The sequence below is a fragment of the Poecilia latipinna genome, unplaced genomic scaffold (genome assembly GCF_001443285.1).
Source record: "Poecilia latipinna isolate Pla-1442-1.1 unplaced genomic scaffold, P_latipinna-1.0 Scaffold330, whole genome shotgun sequence".
Classification (NCBI taxonomy): domain Eukaryota; kingdom Metazoa; phylum Chordata; class Actinopteri; order Cyprinodontiformes; family Poeciliidae; genus Poecilia; species Poecilia latipinna.
In genome coordinates this window covers 50,581-70,735 of record NW_015112946.1, presented here as the reverse complement: position 1 = coordinate 70,735, position 20,155 = coordinate 50,581, and the positions used below count along the sequence as shown (strand labels likewise).

General features: G+C 39.8%; 2 protein-coding genes across 4 annotated transcripts in view; both read left to right on the top strand.

The window, feature by feature from the left end:
• Window positions 1–5,691, top strand: part of tp53inp2b (tumor protein p53 inducible nuclear protein 2b) — a 10,903-nt gene extending 5,212 nt beyond the window's left edge. The window contains exons 2-5 of one of the 3 annotated variants that reach the window (XM_015035292.1): window positions 1,677–2,033; window positions 3,961–4,275; window positions 4,375–4,531; window positions 4,645–5,691. In XM_015035292.1, the coding sequence (XP_014890778.1) occupies window positions 1,910–2,033; window positions 3,961–4,275; window positions 4,375–4,531; window positions 4,645–4,912 (864 nt within the window). In that variant the 5' untranslated portion in view covers window positions 1,677–1,909 and the 3' untranslated portion in view covers window positions 4,913–5,691. Of the gene's footprint in view, window positions 1–1,676; window positions 2,034–3,960; window positions 4,532–4,644 lie in introns of all 3 variants that reach the window. The other 2 variants (XM_015035291.1, XM_015035294.1) reach the window with 2 other exon arrangements.
• Window positions 5,692–10,115: 4,424 nt separating this feature from the next.
• Window positions 10,116–19,998, top strand: ggt7 (gamma-glutamyltransferase 7). The gene is made up of 18 exons (XM_015035290.1): window positions 10,116–10,413; window positions 10,522–10,693; window positions 11,012–11,176; window positions 11,266–11,525; window positions 11,784–12,010; window positions 12,195–12,346; window positions 12,940–13,057; window positions 13,151–13,218; window positions 13,605–13,678; window positions 13,880–14,073; window positions 15,201–15,288; window positions 15,619–15,746; window positions 15,864–15,952; window positions 16,045–16,197; window positions 16,288–16,402; window positions 16,497–16,634; window positions 16,722–16,821; window positions 17,985–19,998. The coding sequence occupies exons 4-18, from the start codon at window positions 11,306–11,308 to the stop codon at window positions 18,155–18,157; spliced, it is 2,037 nt and encodes a 678-aa protein (XP_014890776.1). The 5' UTR covers window positions 10,116–10,413; window positions 10,522–10,693; window positions 11,012–11,176; window positions 11,266–11,305; the 3' UTR covers window positions 18,158–19,998.
• Window positions 19,999–20,155: the final 157 nt, after the last annotated feature.

Genomic DNA, 20,155 nt, shown 5'->3' with positions numbered 1-20,155 from the left:
GGTTGTGTAGCTATAGCTACTGACAGTCTTGTGCGTGTTTTTTGTGTGTGTGTGTGTGTGTGTGTGTGTGTGTGTGTGTGTGTGTGTGTGTGTGTGTGTGTGTGTGTGTGTGTGTGTGTGTGTGTTTTTTGGGGGGGTTTTTTTGTGTAGAAATTAGACAAAGCTATATAAGAGTATGCTTTGTAACAAGTGGCAGCCATGCATATATGTGTATCTATTGACAGCAAACTTTATTATTAAATTATTTGGGACACAAACAATATTACTAAGAATATGTATCCAAAAGAAGCTATAATTGAATTATATCTCTTGATTACAATACATTAGTAAGGAATGCCAAAACTGAGTTAACTTACATGCTGTCAAATAACCCCAAATCTAAAAATTATTTAAAGTGTGTCAGTGCTCTGCATGGGGACCAGGTGTGGTATTTGTTTCACCTACAGTCACTCGGTTTAAGTACATAAAATATGCCCTTTGAACTTGCAAAGGTTGACAGGGCAAACTGTTTAAACATTGCTCTGTATTACATCATCATGTTCACATGCAGGTGAGGTACTTGTCCTTCGCCTCAGCTGTTGTTGCTGCATTTCTGGTTTTATTTGCATGCATGGATACAGTCACTGTGCACGAGTCTCTTGTGTGTTACCTTCTTTCACCCTTCTTTTCTCTGGCTTGTCCATCTGTTCTGAAACTGCTGACTGGTTGTCTAGATCTATTGGGGGAGGGAGGTTTAGTCATTGTCATTCTGCTCTTTACTTAATGAATCATTTCTATGTTCATAAATCACTTTTCTTACATGTTTTCTTCACAGATATGTTAATGTACTTGATGGCAACAAGTACATTAACATTTCCATTTTAAATCAAACCTAATAAAGTTAATAGTTGCATAGGAATAGAATCACCAGATAACCCTTGTAGGGAATCGAGTCCAGTAAATCATCCTGGGGCATTTTGTTATGAAAAGTTTATTTTTAAAATTGACTGTGTCAACTGATATAGTGTAAGTGTGTTTATTATTGGGGCTGCACAGTGATACAGTTGGTAGCACTATTGCTTTGCAGCAAGAAGTTCATGAGTTCAAATGGGTCTGGGTCTTTCTGTTTGGAGTTTCCATGGTCTCCCTGTGGATGTGTAGGTTCTCTGTTTTTCGTAAATGTTAAATCGGTCTTCCTAGGTGTGTGTGTGTGTGTGTGTGTGTGTGTGTGTGTGTTTGTGTGTGTGTGTGTGTGTGTGTGTGTGTGCATAGCTGTTTGTCCTGTGATGGACTGGACATGTCCAGTGTGTACCTGACCTCTCACTTGTTGACTGCTGTATATAGGCACTATCCCCTGTGAGACCAGTGTTAGATGATGGACGGATGTTTATTCTGTTGTGGAGGCAAAGGGGAAGATTTGAATTTCCCAGGACATTTAAAAATGCTTTTAATCTACATTTAGCTAACTTTCACAGTTACAATGATGATGCACTTTACTGATGCATCATTAAAACACACAGGGCTTTCTGCCTGTGTGTCAACCTTTAATGATTCTGAATGTAAGATTAGCTTCCACCTCATGAACTTAATGAAACGTGAAGCACCTTTTTTGGTTTTGCTACAACCATATTTTGAAAACTCACTGGCTTTTATCAAACTAACAATATTTTTTAATTTGTCTCTCTCCTTCTCCCCAGGCCTTTGTTCCAAACCAAGTGAAACCTTACATTTGCACTACAAAAGTCCCTCCTGCCTTGATTTGTCAATTTCAAGATCAAGCACAGGGCTTTAAGTGGAAACAAGAACATCAGGCAGACAAACAGCATTACACAACAACTACAAAAAAGAAAAGGCAGCTACTGCATAAATTTTCTTTGTGGGAGAGCATATAGCACATCACAGGCATCAAAACTTGACGACACAAGCAGAAATGTTTCAGCGTCTTAGCAACCTGTTGTTCGGCGATGTGGAAGAGGTAGCAGCTGATCTGAAGGGACCCAATCCCTGTGTGACTGAGGCAGACGAAGAGGGATGGATGCTCGTCAACCTGGCTGGTGAGTCCAAGAGTTCAGGGAAGGAGTGGTGGGGGAAATCTGTTATTTTATTTTAACATCACAGTAGAAAATACACTGGTCAGGCATAAAATTATGTCCACTAAAAGTGAAGTGAATAACACAGATTGTCATCTTATAGAAGTGTGTGTTAATGGATGTAGGGATTTTAGTTTGACAAGGAGAAGTTTGTAATAGACAGCTACGGCAGAGAATCTCCTGCACCTAATTGGTGTCCCCCAGTCTGCAGATCAGTCATAAAGGTTAAAGGAAGAAGTACTGTAGTGGTGAACCAGAACATGGGGAGCTAAGACTCAAATCAGACAGACTGTAGCTTCAGTCGCATCTCAAATTGGTATTTAGGGAGCTGCATAGCTGCAGACCAGTTAGGGTGAAAACAATATTTCCTGACAGTGGGGTTGTCTTTCAGCAAGATAATACTCCCATCCAGAAAGCAGAAATAGGCCAGGAGTCGTTTGAAGAGAATTCCCCCTGATCTACATCCAATGGTGAATCCGTGGGATGTACTGGACATTAAAGTCCAGTCTCTGGAGGCCCCCCCTCACAGCTTATGAACCTGCTAACATCCAGTGCCAGATGCCACAGGAACCTTTCAGGGATCCAACTCACGACTGGGGCGGTGGTCACAATGTTATGTCTGATGGTGCAATTAATTTGTGTGTTATGAAGTAAGAAATATTCACTTCTTCCTTGCCATTACATAATGCGGTTAAAATCTGAAAGGTAAATGGGGACGATGGAGTACGGTGTAGAATCAGTCTGGGCATGGCGTACCTCTACATGGCTGCCATGACACCAGCGCTGTCTCTCTGCAGATGAAAGCACAAGAACATTCAGCTTCGTCCACTTTTTTGTTCATGGTGGGATCTTGACAGACACAACGACTGCAAAAAGAAAGCTTGATTTGGTACCTTTAATCGAGCCAAGTATATATCGGCACTCCAAAAGTCGTGCTGATCATTTTGTCCCTTTGCCATTTTATGCCTTTGCAGTTTTGGTCCATTTCTGCCTGACGTTTGGGGGTGAAAAATTAACCGTTAGAAACATGACGTGTCATACCAGTCATGCATCAGTGCATGCCAACCTAGGCAAAGCATCACATGTGCTTCAAAGTAATTTTCTATCTTCTGCTCTTAGATTACAGTAAGAAGATGCAATTATGTGTCTGTGATAAATAGTTTGTAAATAATCATGAGATCACTCAGTTATTTTGATTTGATCTGGGGTGCAAATATGACATATTTCATTAGACAGTTCACTCAAACTGAGTATTAGGACAACAATCCATGGAAATCAAGAGTAATGTTTTCATCACGCTATTTTAATTGACTAATAAATAACAAAAATGGACTGGTACTGAGTTTTAAATGATGCTTAGACGAGGTATTAGCATAATATCTTTTTCCATACTTAAGACACGTAACATGGGAGGAAAATAAATTTTGATGTAATTATTTGTGGGAAACAATCAGTTTGTTTAAAGATATGAAATGGCAACATGTGGGTACAAAATGGAGAAGGGGCTACCTGACCCAGAGTTCATCAAAAGTACCTCTCAGCAGAATCAAAACATTATGTCACTGACATCATTACAACCTCAGAGGGTCAACACAACTAACAATGTGACTCCTTTATGTTTTGTGTTTCCTTACCCCTTCTTTTCCCCCCTCTTCTAAATTTTGTTTAAACACCCTTATATATCTCACATCGGTATGTGTGCGCGTGCGTATGTGGTCCCTCTAAAATGATCCTCCACGTCCCGCACGGCCTTTTGGAAAAAAAAAACAAACCCTTTTTTTTTTGCCACAATATAAAAAAAAAAAAAAAAAAAAAACATTTTTGCAAAATCATCCTCCTGCCTTCATTGGCCTTCCCGTTCCCGATCTCATCTGTGCCATGTCCTTAAAAGACTCTGACTGCATGATGCAGGTAGAGGATGATGTGGGAACCCCACTGACTGCACAAGCATCACCCGACAGTAAACTAGCAGATCACCAAAACATGCAAACAAGGACTGAATGCCCAGCCTCCATGCCCCGTCCGCCTCATAAGCGTCGCAGGCCACATAAAGGTCAGACACGGGGTCCAGCAGCACCTTCGGAGCCCCTGTCTTGTCCCAATGCTAGTCCACCACACTTAGGTGCCACCACACCTGTGAGCCTCCCGAGACGGGCCAGACTGTCCACGCCCTCCTCCACCCCGTCAATGTCTCCAGGCTCTGGGAGTGAGTGCGGGGAGAGTGGGGGTGCCAGTAGGTCAGGATCAGAGAGAGGCTGCATGGATGAGAGCTGGTTTGTCACCCCTCCCCCCTGTTTCACTGCAGAGGGAGCCACAGCAGAGACCAGCCCCATGGAGGACCTGCTCATAGAGCACCCCAGCATGTCTGTGTATGTCTCCCCCAACAACCTGTCCATGCTCTCCAGCAGCAACCTGTCTGTGGTGGGGGAGGAGAGCATTGTCAGCCTGGCGAGCAGTGCGAGGTGAGAAATTTTTATTCACACTATATCTCATCTTCACCTTCTTTTGTAACTAATAAGAGTCGTGCTGTTTTTTTTTTTTTTTTTTTTTTTTTTTTTTTTTCTCCTATTTGCAGCAGAGTGACTGAACCAGCAGCTCCCCCAGCCACCCGCAGCACTATGCCCACCAGGGTGAGCCGTGGAGCGGCTGCCCAGGCCGGGGCTTTGGCCAAGGTCACCCAAGTGGCCAGGGTCCAGCGTTACAAGGCTCGCATGGAGCGCCGCCATCTGAGCCGCAGCCACATCCAACGCCAAAACCGTGTGAGGGAGCAGGTCCCTCGTCACGCTTCGCACGCCAGAAACACCTTCCTTCACCAGCCCAGCAAGCGCAACTTCTGTCACTGAGGTTACCATCAAAAACGGGGGGCTTCGTTTATGTCTGGAGGTATTCGTTGTGCAGAACCCAACACAGTCAACATGTGTCCACCCACAGCATTTTTAGCTTCCATTTCCATACATTACATCAGGATGAGTCACAGTCTGACTCATCTTGGTCATTTTTCATCCAATCTGCAGTTAGAAAGCAGTTGCTAAATGTAGATCTTTGTAGACGTTATGATTACCCCCTTATTGTCCTCCAGAATAAACAACAAAAAAACAAAAAAAAAATAAGTACGTTTTCAAGCTTTATCCAGTTATAATTTCTCAAAATGGCAATAGTTGAGTTTTATTGATTTATATGTCTTTCTAAAGACATATGAGTTTTATTTTTCTTCATTTAAAACCATAATACTGTGTAACCATCATAGAAAATAAAATAAGACTGAAACAGCCCTGTCTTTCATACTCTGACTGGAGGAACACTCTTCATAGCAGATCTATAAAAACAAACATGATCATGATTTTAATTTGGTTAGCTTTGCTTACAAAAGGTCAAAGAAAATACCGTTTGGCCAGAAGGAGAGAAAAATCGACACAAGTTGGTTTCTCTGCAAAGTTGCTTTACTAAAAACAAGTGTGTTGCCAGAGGAAATAATTGATTCTCTTCTCTGCCTCGTGAAGAAGGCCACAGCATGTAGGAGACGGTGAGAGTATGTGCAAAACAGACTAAAGAGTAAAATGAATCCCTCAGTATATGCTTTTTAAAAAACGTGGTGTAATCCTCAGAGCAGCCAGTGAAAATTCAGAGATTTGGGGCTCAGAGTTGGGTTACAATGTTATAGCAAGACATGGTAGGTGGAAAGCGGTATCGAAGGCAACTCTTTATTTTGTTTTCATAATATGGATTTCATCTTATATTATCTGAAGTCTCTTTTGCAAATTTCCACCAAGAGAGAAAATAAAACTGTTCCTGCAGTCAGACGGAAAGATTTGGCTTTTAAAGTTAACATATTAATTCTCCTTGGAGATATGTCATTTGCCCAGCCATGTTTAACAACAATATGTGCTGTGAACTTAAATTAACTATGTAATTATAGTTTTTTTTTTTTTTTACAATAACCTACTGAAAGGTCTACAGTGCCTTGCAAAAAGGCTTAAAGCCTTTGATTTTTTTCACAATTTGTCACTACAAGCTTATGTGAAAGACCAACAACAAGTGGAGAATAATTTTGAAGAAGAAGAAAACTTGTACAAGTAGAAAACCTGAAATGTGTGGCTTGCACTTGCTCCTTCTGAGCCAATGATAGAACCACCTTTTGTAGCAGTTAACAGCTGCAAGTCATTTCTACCAGTTTTGGACATGTAAATAACATACATTTCTGCCCATTTGTCTTTGCAAAATATCTCATGCAGAGTAAGCCTGGACGCAGAGGGTCTATGAACATCTGTTTTCAAGCTTTGTTACATTTTCTCTGTTGTAGTAAGGTCTGAGCTTTAACTGGGCCATTCCAACACATGAAAGGGCTTCTAAACCATTCCCTGGTAGCTGTGTATTTAGGGTTGTTGTTCTGCTCGAAGGTGAATCCCTGCCTCTATTTCAAGTCCATTGCAGAATCTTAAAGGTTAGGATTGTCCTATTTAGCTGCATCCGTCTACCAATGACCTCTGTCCGGTTTCCTTGTTCTGCTAAAGAAAAGCAACTCCACAGCATGATGTTGCCACCTCCATGTTTCACGGTGGGAATGCTGTGTTCTTGTTCATTTCCTGCCACCCACAAGATTTTGTATGTAAGCCAAAATATTTACACTTTAGTCTCATCTGACCAGCACACTTTTTCACACATTTGCAGTGTCTTTTAGCAACCTAGACAAACTAGACAAACAAGATCTGTTGTGGTTTTCTCTTAACAATTCAACATTGTAACCATTTTTCCACAAAGATTAGTCTTCACAAGCATACCCTAATTTGGTTGGTCCCATAAAAATCCCAATTGAATATATTGAAGTTTGTGGTGGTCATGTGACAAAATGTGAAAAAGTTCAAGGTGTATGAATAATCCTGCAAGGCACTGTATTATAGGAGAAAAAGAAACAACACCTTTCTTAATGCCGGACAGCAAAAACCTTGCATCGGTTCATCAACCACTCCGTAAATGTCCAGCCCTTTTTGTTGCTTGCACATCCAGCTCTAACATCGTCCACTTTTACGATCTCGCTTACTGATATGTATTCAACAATATTAAACAATGGTGCTGAAGTGTATACTAATGTTTGTAAATTATTTTAAGACATGGATGTAAGTTTGCACTGTCAGATATTGTGTGGGTAAAAGTTTTAGCAGTTTGCTGTGTGCTTGTTTTGTTTTTTTTTCTTTCTGTTTTTACTTTTGTGAAACTTTTTTTTTTGTTTCTGATCCTGATGTGTGAGAAGGTGTACTGGCACGCTAAATGCTAGAACCTTTCCTATATGGGGGAAAATACTAATTATAAAAAAAAAAAGTGTTGGTCATTTATTTTTCTTGTAAATATTAGAAAACAACTTACAACTCTCCGTTGTAGATGTCAATTCCTCTGAACGTAGCGTCCGGTGGGGACTGAGGTTCGATGAGGCTGCAAATGGTCTCAGAATAACACCCAAAACATCACTAAACTCAGCTAATGTGCCATAGGCAAACCCTGGCCTCTAGAGGGCAGTGTCGCACAGCACCTGCTGCATGAATGGTAACGACGTCACACAGCAACGATTTCATAGTGTGGATACATCGCTGCAGGAGTTCAAGTTCAACAGAAAGATTGTCTGTGGATTCATTTCTGATTGTTGTTTTGATGTTTTGCTTGAATGAGTGACATTATATGATTTTTTTTTTTTTCCTGATGTATCTTTTTTGTTTTCTCTTGTGGCCGTGATCCTATGAATGAAAAAGTCTTTGCACTCAAAATATTAAAAAAATGAATACTACATTTTTTTTGTTTGCTTTGAAGATAAATATTATGTAATCATTTATATCCTCAATAATGCAGAGCATATGAGGTGTTGAGCTCATCACACATACACACACAACATATAGTGCTGTCTTTAATGACATCCACAGTATTCTAGCACTATTCTGTGCCTGAGAGGTAGATAATGTTCATCTGTTGCAAATAAAAAAGTGAAAGATCACAAGTGTAAGTGTGCAAAACCACCACAGATGACTCTGCAGCTGGAAAATGTTTTCTGTTTTGAATCCTTTTCTCTCCCCCCTCCCCCCCACTCAAAAATGAAACATGTTTTCTGTATGTTGTGTCTGATTATCATTAAGGTGTTATGCTTTGCGTGAAAGTTCTCAGAAATTGGTTGTGGATGGATGTGAGGGATGTGGACAAAAAGAGGCAAAAGACAAATAGTCTTATATATAAAAAGAAATGTACTGCATTAAAGGAAAAAAAAACATGGACATGCTCGTATTTTCCCACATAGCTATTAGAAGTTGTTTAACAATATGGGTGTTTCAAACAAAAGGCGTTGAATGTCCGGGAGGTGATTTCCTGTATTATGTTGTGCCCTGAAAATAATGGCAGCTTAAAAATACTCGGGAGGATTTGTCCATATTACACCTGAGTTGGTACAATCCCTCCCTCATTCATTAAAAAGAAAAGATAAACCTATAAACATTTGAAATTTGGTGTATCTGATATTTATGGTGATTGTGCCTTTTCACTGTTTCTGCATGGTTTTTGTGATGTATTGATTCCCCATCCTTGGACAAGTCATCCTCTGACAGACGAGATCTATGCAAAAAAAAAAAAACACACAAAAAAAACGAATCAACGGATGGGGATTTTTCAGCATTCATTCAGACACTCTCCAATAAAAATATATATACATATATTTAAAAAAAAAAAAGAAACTGAACAACAACAGTAACAACAAGAATAAATACTCAGGTTAAGACCTGAATTCTGTGTCATTATTTTAAGTCTGACTCTGACATTGATTAACCTATGAATGTAATTAAACATCACCAAATGCAGGAAGTGACACATTAGTTGTTCTAATAATGAATAAACAATTTGACATAAAAAAAAATATTGTTAAAGAAAACAGGTATCTTCATTTATATGTTTTAACTTATTAGATAAAATTCAAACTTTATTTTACGCACCCTAACGATCAAGGGCTGGTTCAGCTTATATTGTTGGAGACAACAAGGTGAAGAAATGGTTCAGGAATGAATCCACATTATGTGAACAGACGGGTGTGGCGATCAAGTGTAAATATTGTCTGTAGGTCTGGGCGTTGTGTTCTTGTGTGTAACACTGACTTAAAATAGTGTGCACAAGAAACTCAATCCAGCAATCATGAAAACACACACAATTATGCTAAACATAAACACCCAAAAGGAACGGCACAAGTCTCCATGATTTCTTTTTGGCAGTAACGGTGATATTTTTTGTCAGTCTCAGGTTTAATGTCATAATGTGGCCAGGGGCAGTTGCATTAACAGCACCATAGTGGACTTCCTCCTTCTGCTTCCCTGCACAAAGCTAATAAAGCAAAGCAAAAGTAAAATAAAACATGAAGGGAGATGGAGGGAGAGGCGCTCTGTCACAAGTGTGCTTTTAAAATGTAAAATGTTTCGAGAAAAACCAAGAGCTAGATAAAGACATTTTTGAAATTTGAATAAAAAGTGATTTAAATGGGAGTGCAAATGAGTATATAGTAATATAATAATACTGCCATAATGTATGGAGAAAAGTGATGATATTATGCAGACACAGTATCTTCACATAAGCTTTCAGAAATTTCTGTACCTTACATAAAAACAGATTTGCATGTCTTTTTTTTTGTATTTAAATTATTTAAGCCCTGTGTTGAGACCTTGAATGACATCTGTGTCTCCCAATTAAGATTAAAACGGAAATATAAGCTTGTATTTTGGAGATTATTTATGTGTACGTCGGGTTCCAGAGGAGTCAGAGCCTCACCGGTCATGAACTTCACAGCAAGTCACTTTGTCAGTGTGTCACAGCGCCCTAGGTTGGGGTGTTGTCCTGGGCAAAAAGCCCTTTTGCCCATATCAAAAACCAACTATTAATATAGCTGCTACCTGTTTTTATTTAAATTTTTTCTCATTTTGTTTTCCCCTTGGGGAACAAATAATAAAAAGAGAGAGAAAAAGTAACAGTAGACCGACATCTGAGACTTTTTCATTCTTTTCTCAGGTGAGGGAGAAGAAGACAACAAATAAAGGGAGGGTTTAAGGCTGAGCAGGTTTATGCACCTGCTATGACGTGCTTATCCACTCCAGCCAGTTAACCCATATTCCGAGGCAGCAAGTCCAGGAATCGCGAAAAGAAGAGTTCCCCCTCTTGTTACTGCAATGATGTAGATAGGCGAAAAGGCGGGGGATTTATGTTTTTTCAGAAACAGATTTCAGTGAACCTTCAAGGCCTAGAGCTCTTTTCCACTGAAGTAAGTCTGACGTTGGTATAAAGAAGACGACCGGAGCCCTTTGGCTATTTTTTCGCCTGGCAATTATTAAAGGTATCCAATTTTACCTTTTGGTTACACTCAAATGTATATTTAAAACTGGGTGTTCAAATTCCTATAATTATCCTCTAACAAGTCCTACCGGTTGTCCGACATCAATAGGAAGTGAACTTCAGCGTCGAGCTGCGGCTGCTGTCTGTCTGCGGGGAGGGATTCGGTCGCTGGGATGACTCCGTTCTTCCTCCTCACCGGCTTCGCATAAAAACCTACAAAATAATTAAAAAAAAAACACCGCCAAGGAATGGCTGTATTGAACATGTATTTTACGACAAGGGTAAGTATTATTGCCTCACACCGATCCTCTTAGAAGCAGTGAAAGATGAGTTAGCTTGTAGCAGCGCGGTAAATAAACAGCGCACGAATTTAACCTCGGAGTTTTAACAGGTAATGATGCTGCTGTTTCTATTAATAACAAACTCGTTTTTTACTTGTCTCTTCCAGGAAACATAATGTCCTATGTGCAAACATTAGCTTTAGGCGTTAATGTGTTTTATTAAATCCTTTATGACGCAAGCTCATCGCAGTTGTATCAAGGAAGCTGCTCATCTAAAACTAGTCAGTCAATCTGCATGTTTGTTTTTTTTATCTTCAGGTGGAAGGAAAATCACCATCATTGGAGCTACACACGGCTGCTTCGGCCTAATGAAACGTTTCCCAATTATACCCTGCTGCAGTGATCTTAGATGTGCCACAATCACACTTAAAACCTCAAATCCCTGCAGGATTGGGATATCATGACAATTTAAAGAAGCTGCAGGTTCCGGATTTGCAGTCCCTCAAAAGAGGAAATCCATAAATTTCTCATTACCTTTTTCTTTTAATATGTATTTCTTGGGCTAATTCAAGAATTTAGAAAAAAGAGTCAGCACAAGATCCACTGCAAGTCATGCACAACCCTGCTCCAGAAGCTGTGGCAGCCTATCCTGGTGGAAGTGGGGTGGACAAGGATGCCAACCAGGAGACAACCTTGGGGAGCGCCTACTCTCCGGTGGACTACATGAGCATCACCAGCTTCCCCCGGCTGCCGGAGGATGATGTGACGTCTGGAGAAAACACCCTGAAATCCCGCAAAGATGATGACAACGTCCTGAGCGAGCAAGACACAGGTAGGACACAGGAAGTCAAGTCAGGAATCATTATGCAAAATACTTCCTAGCTGAGCTTATCTTGCTTGTTCATTTAAGTCTGTGGTTGGTACCACTGTAATAAATCACTCACACAGGTTCAGTTAGTTCTAGTTTCACTATATGTAGTCGTAATTTAGAAGTGAAATCTAACACCAGTTTTTTTTTTTTTGTCAAACACTGCGTCCTCTTCTTTTCTCACTTATCACTGCTTTTCATTTACGCTTTACTCATCCCCAGACCCAGATCTGTTTCTGAAGTCGGCTCGCCTGCAGCGTCTCCCGTCCTCAGCCTCAGACTTGGCCGGCCACGAGGTCGCCTCGCTGCGGGAGACCACCGTCGACCCTTTCACAGAGGACTGCGCCTGTCAGCGGGACGGGCTGACGGTCATAATCACGGCCTGTCTCACCTTCGCTACCGGGGTCACTGTTGCCCTCATCATGCAGATCTACTTTGGCGATCCACAGGTACTGACTGGCCTATTGCTGCTTCCTGCTCATTTAATGCCAACAGCGTTGCATCACTTCTGTTTCTCTCAAGTTAATAATTAAGAGATTACGCTGTGTATCTGCTCGTCTACACCCGTATAAGCCATTTCATAATAAAGGTGTGATGAATACGCTTCCTTCCGTTGTCTTTTTATGTTTTCAGGTCTTTAACCAGGGAGCGGTGGTGACAGATGTAGCTCAGTGTACGTCTCTGGGGTTTGAGGTTTTGGGGAAGCAAGGGTCCAGTGTGGATGCTGCCATCGCTGCTGCTCTCTGTTTGGGAATTGTACACCCTCACACCTCTGGCATTGGAGGGTGAGTTACTTAAACTTTAACAGTAAAAAAAAAACAAAAAACAGCAACATGAAGATTAAGGAACAACACAGAAAGACCACAAACAAAGTTTTGGCGAGGTTTAAAGAACACTCAGGCTATAAAACATTATAACAAGCTTTTCATATCTAACTGAGTGACATGCAGTCCATCATCTGAGTATAGGAAGAGACTGCAAATGTACCATTCAGCCTAAACTGACTGTCAGGGAAGGAGAGCATTAATCAGAGAAGCGGCCAAGAGGCCAATGATAAAGCTGAGATAAGCTGCGGAGATTTACAGCTCAGGTGAGAGAATTTGTCGATTGGACAGTTGTTAGTCAAGCACTCCACAGATCTGGCCTTCATCATTGAAGAATGGCAAAAATAAAGCCACTGTTGAAAGAACAACATAAGAAGCCTTGTTTGTACTACTTCGCCACAAGGCATGCAGTGGACATAGCATGTATGAGGCCAAAATTGTATGTTTAGAAACAATAATTATACAACCAGCACTGCTTTTTATTAGTCCATCACATGTTTTATATTTGCCTCTGTCTTGCTTGAACGTCTGCGTTGTGCTCTTTTGATGTGTAGCGGTGGCGTTATGTTGGTGCACAACATTCGTAAGAATGAGACCAGAGTGATTGACTTCAGAGAGACGGCACCATCTGCCATTGAGGAGAACATGCTGCTCGCAAACCTCGACCTTAAAGTACGTCTTTCTTCATGTCAGCCTGCTAGAAGTGAGAGATGAAGGTCAGAAGTTGCTTTCTGCTGCCTCTAACGTGTTGTTTAATTTTTTCAGGCAGGGTTGCTAGTGGGAGTCCCAGGGATGCTCAGTGGGATGCATCAGGCTCACCAGCTCTACGGCAGGTCCTTATACAGTTAAAATTATTTATTAAATCTGTCACAAGCCATTATACTTTGCTTTCTCCATTAATTTCATTTTTTCCGTTGAAATTAATAAAACCAAATATTTTGCTTTTATTCTATGTTTTTTTTTTTATGTGTTAACTGTAACAATATGTTTTTAAAGCTGTCATGTTCAGACGTAAAAAAAACAAGTTCTGGCTGTGATTTCGGAGCAAAGTTGTTGCTTTTGCAGTGAAATTGTTGCTTGCTGTGTTATCACGTGCCAGCTGCCTCTGCTGTGAAACAGTGTTTTATACTATCTTGCTTAATCACCTTAAAATGATTAACTGAGGATTGTTAGCATGACCATTAAGTTGTTTGTTGATTTAATATTTTTGTTTTGCTAGGATACCATGGAAAGATGTTGTTTCCATGGCAGCAGATGTAGCCAGAAATGGATTCAACGTTACTCACGATCTGGGTAATTATAGATTATTATCATGCCAGACACCGGGTGCAACTAACTGTCCTTACAGTTGCTCCTTTTTTGCAGACAGAAGCAAGGCACCATGTTTCTCTCAAACAACATAAAGTGAAGGCACACAAACTTTAGCTGTAATCTCATTTCTCTCTCTCTCTCTCTCTCTCTCTCTCTCCCTTTCATTTGTTTATTATTTTGCAGCGGAAGCTGTGAATAAAGTGAAGAATAAGAACGTGTCCGATGAATTTCGGGATTTGTTCCTCCCCAACGGTCAGGCTCCACTTTCCGGACAGTTCACCCGACGCCTTGATTTAGCAGACATTTTGGACGCGGTTGCAGACAAAGGAATATCAGAGTTCTACAATGGGAAGCTGGCACAGGACATGGTGGCTGCAGTAAGGAAGACTGATTTCTGTCTGAATGTATTAGCAGTCATGAATTTTGCATAGTGTCCATACAAGATGAGTTTTGTTCTGCAGACACCAAAAGTCTAGTTGTACCTTCATTTTATTATTGTATCATTTTATTGGTTTTATTGAACACTAATGTCAAAATGGGAATTAATGATGATAATATGGTTATTACTGGTTGCACAGGAATATCATAAACAAAAATTATATACAATTTTCTGTATAGCCTGTAGTTTAACACATTTATAACACACAGTTGTGTTGCACCATGCTCTAACGGAAGTTAAAGATTTTGGTGGCATTCAATGATAACTCCACTTATTGTGTAGCTTTGATGAATAAGATGCAGATTAACCTAGAGCACATGATTTGAGGACAACTTTTCTTCATTAACACTCCAGAAAGTTTCATTTTGGTCTCGTCTGACCAGAGCACTGTTTTTTTTTTCCATGTTTGCTGTGTCCTCTTCATGGCATATGACAAAGTCCAAAAAGAACTTCTTGTTGCTTTATTTCAACAATAACTGTCTTCTTACCCCATAAACACCAGATTTATGGCAGTCAGTTGCAGTCGACTTAATTAAGCGATATCAATGGAAAGGTGGCTGAATACATATTTTTTGATGCAAAAAAAGCTGTTGTACAATGATGTATCATTTTCCTTTCTCTTTGTTGATCTCTGGCCCATTGGTCCATCCCATAAAACCCCTGCTGAACAGTGGGATCTGATAGCTGACTTTTCAATAAAATGACCTACACAGAGCTGAATAAATATCAGCGTATAAGAAACAAGCAAACCACTGCTCAGTCGATATTGTCACCCAGCCGATTCAGTGACCCTGACATGACCTTTAAAAGTACACCCCCTGGTGTTAAGCTGTGTGTTTGATTAGCGAGGCACTAACGCACTGGAAGAAGACTTTAGCTCGATGATAGATAACATAGTGCAGTCAGTTGCAAACACTGGAAAATCTTGTTCCTCGTCGGCATCTTGAAATGTTTGTCTCTTACTGCAACTTGACAGAAAGAACATATTTAACTCTAACTGGTGAAATATGTTTTGTAAAAGCAAGCGATATAAGCATATTTAACCTAATTCTAGATTTGTAATAGGTGAAAGCAAAAGACGGCGTGCTGACGGAGGAAGACTTTGGAAACTACAGCACTGTCATACAACAGCCAGTGGAAATAACCTATCAAGGTAAATGTTCCTTATTACCCATCTGAGCAGTTGGAGAGACACTTTCAACTACAATATTCACTTGACCTGGTATGGACACTTGTTTCTACCGTTCCTCTGCGTTTCCTGGATGATTCTAGAATGAGCTAAATGTCCATTCTTGACTGTGGCAGAAGTATCAATGATGCTCTTTTGGACCTGAAGTGACCTGTTTTTAGTCTAGGAATCCAAATTAAATGCAAACACCGATCTTATTTAGTAACTACATATTTTAGCCCCTTTTATTATTTGATTTGTTCGCGTTTGATATCATCATGTCTTTAATATTGTGATCTGTTGGTGTTTTTGAAGGACATCATATCATGGCCGCCCCAGCCCCACATGCAGGTGTTGGATTGATCACTGCACTCAATATTCTTGAAGGCTACAACATTACCAACCAAGTGCCCAGAAGTAGCACCTACCACTGGATTGCAGAGGTAAATAATAATAAAATAATAATAATAATAATAATAATATATACACACTCTATATACACTTTATATGCTGGACTGATTTGTGTTTTCTTCTGTTTTATTTGACAATAACCTCCCCAGGCTGTGAAGATAGCATTGGCCCTTTCTAGTGGGCTGGGAGACCCTATGTTTAACAATTCGGTCTCAGAGATTGTTGATAAGATGCTGAGGTACAAATGAATCCACCTTGTAAGAGGCCAGATTAGTCTCTCTCTCTCTTAGTAAAGCATCAGTACAGAACCTCTTCCCTTTGGTCTTCCAGTAAACCAGAGGCTTCCCAGCTCCGAGAGATGATCAACGACTCCCAAGCTTTCTCTGTCAACCATTACTCTTCATCATTTCCAATGAAGGACGGTGCAGCAGCCGCACAGGTCATGGTTATGGGCCCAGATGACCACATTGTTTCAGTCGTCAGGTATGTCTTATTGTCAGTTTGATTTAAAAAAAAAACAAGAAAAAACAAATCATTAAAGTTGCAGCACGTTGTACTTTTATTTTCTTTTAGCTCGCTAAATAAACCATTCGGCAGCAGGATAGTGACTTCGTCAGGTATTCTTCTAAATAGCCAGATCCTGGATTTTTCGTGGCCTAATGAAACACTGAGTTCATCACCTAACCCTGTATGTATAACCTTCAGCTTGACCTACTTCTTCATTAAATCATTTGTTGCACCATCTTACAGCTCTTATCTTTACGTTTTCCTTGTTGTTGCAGCATAACCTCATTGAGGCTAGAAAAAGACCCATGTCCTTCCTGATGCCCACAGCGGTGAGGCCGGCCGTGGGATTGTGCGGCACATATGTGGCCGTTGGATCCTCCAACGGAGAGAAGGCCCTCAGCGGCATCACACAGGTTAAATATTCACCTTTTAGTCCTGTTACACGTACAGCTCTCTCGTAAAATGTATGTTTTATTACAGTTCATGTAATTCCTCCACAGGTACTTATGAATGTTCTCTCTTTGCGCAAAAATATGAGTGACAGTTTAGCGTACGGCAGACTCCACCCACAGCTGGAGGACAACATACTCCTGGTGGACGGTGAGTTTTTCCTCTTCTGTCAGGTTGGGCACAAACATAGTGATACTTACTCTTTAGGCCAGTGTGAAGGTATCAAATTGGGATAAGCTACATAAGTTAGAATGTATATTTAGGAATAAGTTGAGTCTTTTCGATCAAGTGTCAAGTTCAATTTAACGTGTTCAGAATGATTCATTTGTCTCCATAAGCATTAACCTCTCCTGCTCTAAGCATGTACTGCTGCACATTGTTATTTTTATCTGCATAGTTTATTATACACTCTCTTTGTAAAGTGGAAGCTTGCCTCTGGCAAACAAAAACACCAAGTGTCTGTGTCTATACCAGCAGCTAAGCAAAAATGTTGAAACAATTTTAAATGCTTTTATTAACTTTTTCAGATGTTTAGGCTTTCTGGGATCTTACATGAGACTGAGACCCATGTATCTATTCTGTAAGCTGGACAATAACCCATATTCTTCTTTCCACCATACGCACAGAGAGCAGGATGGTATCATAGATAAGAAAATATCAACAAACATCACCGTTATAAAACTGCAACACCTGTATGTAGCTATTAGCTGCTTTCCATATGCGGGTCTTTCCTGTCCTATCACATGCAGGATTACACAGTAATGCTGTAATCTTACAGCATTACTGGGACTGTAAGAGGAACGCATTGTGGTCAGCTGAGAACAAACATCAGCTTTTTTAGCACTCAGACATTCCAGGTGGATCTGGCTTGAAACAAGGAATTTGTATGTAAAATAGCACCACAGACTGCTATTAAGTATGGTGGGGAATCTGTTATGGTGTGGGTCCGTTTCTCTTCCAAAATCTGTGGAAACCTTGTTTGACTGCACAATGTGGATTATTTAAAATACCAGGAACTTTCAAATGAAAAGATAGGATATTTTGCCAGAAAATATAAAATGGGTCATCATATGGTCTTCTGGTGAAATTTTCAGATTATGCTCCCGCACTAAAAGATTAACGTATTTGAAGGCAGGGTTGCCATAAAAGTATCCAACAGTGTAAAGTACCTCATGGAGACATGCAGTACAAACAATCCAAGCAAGTTGTGATTGCTACTCCCTTTGTGAGTGTTATATTTGAACCACATAAGAAAAAAATATCTTAACCTTCTTGTTGTGTTTTTTGTTTTTCTTTTACTTTATCTGCTCCAGCTGAGTTTTTAAAGGACGATGTGGAGCTGCTGGAGGCAAAAGGGCACAATGTCGAATGGAGGGACGTTCTTTCGTTGGTGGAGGGAACACGGAGAACCAATGATCTCATCATCGGGGTGAAAGATCCCCGCAGCGCTGATGCCTCCGCCCTCACTATGTCCAACATGCCTTAGTGCATTACTTCTTCCTTACTGCAACAGTAAGAGCAAGTGGTTTTTAATGAGGAAGAAAGGAGGCTGCTTAATAAATAAAACAACAAGCTAATTCGCTCTGCAATCATCTAACTGGGGAAACACATGCAAGTTTCCCAGAACTAACATGGTACAAATCTGACCCTCTTTTAGAATATTAAATTGAAAAGTAGATCCACTTTAATGTTGATTATAGCGCACCTACTTTCTCAACCTCAAGGACCGTCCTAGCACAGTGTACACCCATCCCAGAAATGGCTTAAAAGTCAGCTGCTTGTATTATACACAGTAATGTAGTTCATTATTGAATCAAAGTGAAACAGAAGCATGAGCGGTTGGTGAAGTTATTTGTCCAAAGGTGGCGAAATGGGAACTATTTTTTTTTTTTACTACTTAAGTTCCCGTGTTTTGCACTAGAAATGGCTTTCAGGAATTATGAGTGAAATTCCTTTGGAAAAATAATCAGTTTGTTGCAGGCACTCGTTTGAAAAAGTCATCATTTATAACATATTTGAATCACCTTTGCTTACTTTGTGATTGCATTTCACATAAGCACCAAGAGCTTAGTGGAAACGTTTACACCTGTTACAAATCCTTGCTGCACCTCACCTGAGAAGGAGCGTCTCAGACTAAACTAACAAGCTCCCCTGCTCTTTCTATGGCATGTAAGTGTGATTCAATGTTACTTGGTAAAGCTGCTGGAACTGGAACTGTTGCTTTGTCTTTTTGGGACCATGCTACATATTAGAGTGCACCCGGAACGTATTCAGATAACTTCACTTTCTCTACTCTTTGTTATGTTACATCCTTATTCCAAAATTGTGTCAATTTAATCTCTTTCCTCAAAATCCTACACACACCCCATTATGGTAGTGTCACATTTACTGAAGTATTCACAGCATTTGCTTAATACTTTGTGAATTCGCTTTTGGCAACGATTACAGCCTAAAATCAGTATCTGCCTATCTTTAGACAGTGGAGCTCATTCTTTGCAGTTCTTCTCAAGCTCCATCATGTGGGATGGGAGACGTCTGTGCAGTCATTTTCAGATCTCTGGAGAGATATTCAGTCTGATTCAAGTCTGGATTCAGACAATTACTTTTTCTTTTTGGTTTTCTTTTTTTTTTTTAAATGCAAAACTCTCAAAAACGTTTTTCTACATTGTCATAATGGAATATTTGTGTGTAGAATTTTGAGGAAAGAAATACATTTAAAACAATTTGGAATAAGGCTGTAACACAATAAAATGTGGGAAAAGGGAAGTGCTGTGAATACTGCACGGATGCACTATGACACTGATAGGTTGTTACATCCAATTTCAGACTATTATACAATTTAAATTCTGTTCTTTTCTCTTCTCTTTACCAAGATATTTTTATGAAGTTCCACAGGTCTTAGATATCAGTAAGTGTTTGATGAGTGCAATTAAACTAATCCTGTAGAAACTGAATATTTGCATTTTCTTAATTTGAAGGTTATGTGGCTGGATTCTTTCTAAATAATTTAATGTGATTTCTGTTTTTAAGGTAATGTTTATTTGACTGTATACATTATTATTATGTTTATATAGTTTTATTAACACGTACCAATCAATGCAAATTATTTGTGTACCGGTGCAATTGTATTAGATTGTATTAAAGGTCTGAGCAAAATGTTTTTGCATACTTTATCAATGAAATATAAATGCCAATCTCAATTAGTTAGATCAGTTTTGGTCTTTCATCTTTTTTGGGTGCAGTGTGGTAGGCACACATTTGCACAACTGATGTCTGGGCAAACAGTTTGCAGCTATCCGTCCAAACAATAAAGAATGTTTCACTAGTTCTTTCTTTCTGTTTTTCATTTAAACAGGATTTTAAAATGATGACTGCAGATTTTAACACACTGAGTTGCAACATATGGATGTGATTGTGAAAAACGGGGCAGCAAAAATAATTGCATAATAATTTTTGATTTAATAATCTCGATTTTTTTCAGCAT

Coding starts and splice junctions, on each gene's coding strand:
- ggt7 (XM_015035290.1), top strand. CDS start 11,306: ATGCACAACCCTGCTCCAGAAGCTGTGGCAGCCTATCCTGGTGGAAGT. Junction 13,679..13,879: donor CAACGTTACTCACGATCTGG/GTAATTATAGAT, acceptor ATTATTTTGCAG/CGGAAGCTGTGAATAAAGTG. Junction 15,953..16,044: donor ATTGTTGATAAGATGCTGAG/GTACAAATGAAT, acceptor TTGGTCTTCCAG/TAAACCAGAGGCTTCCCAGC.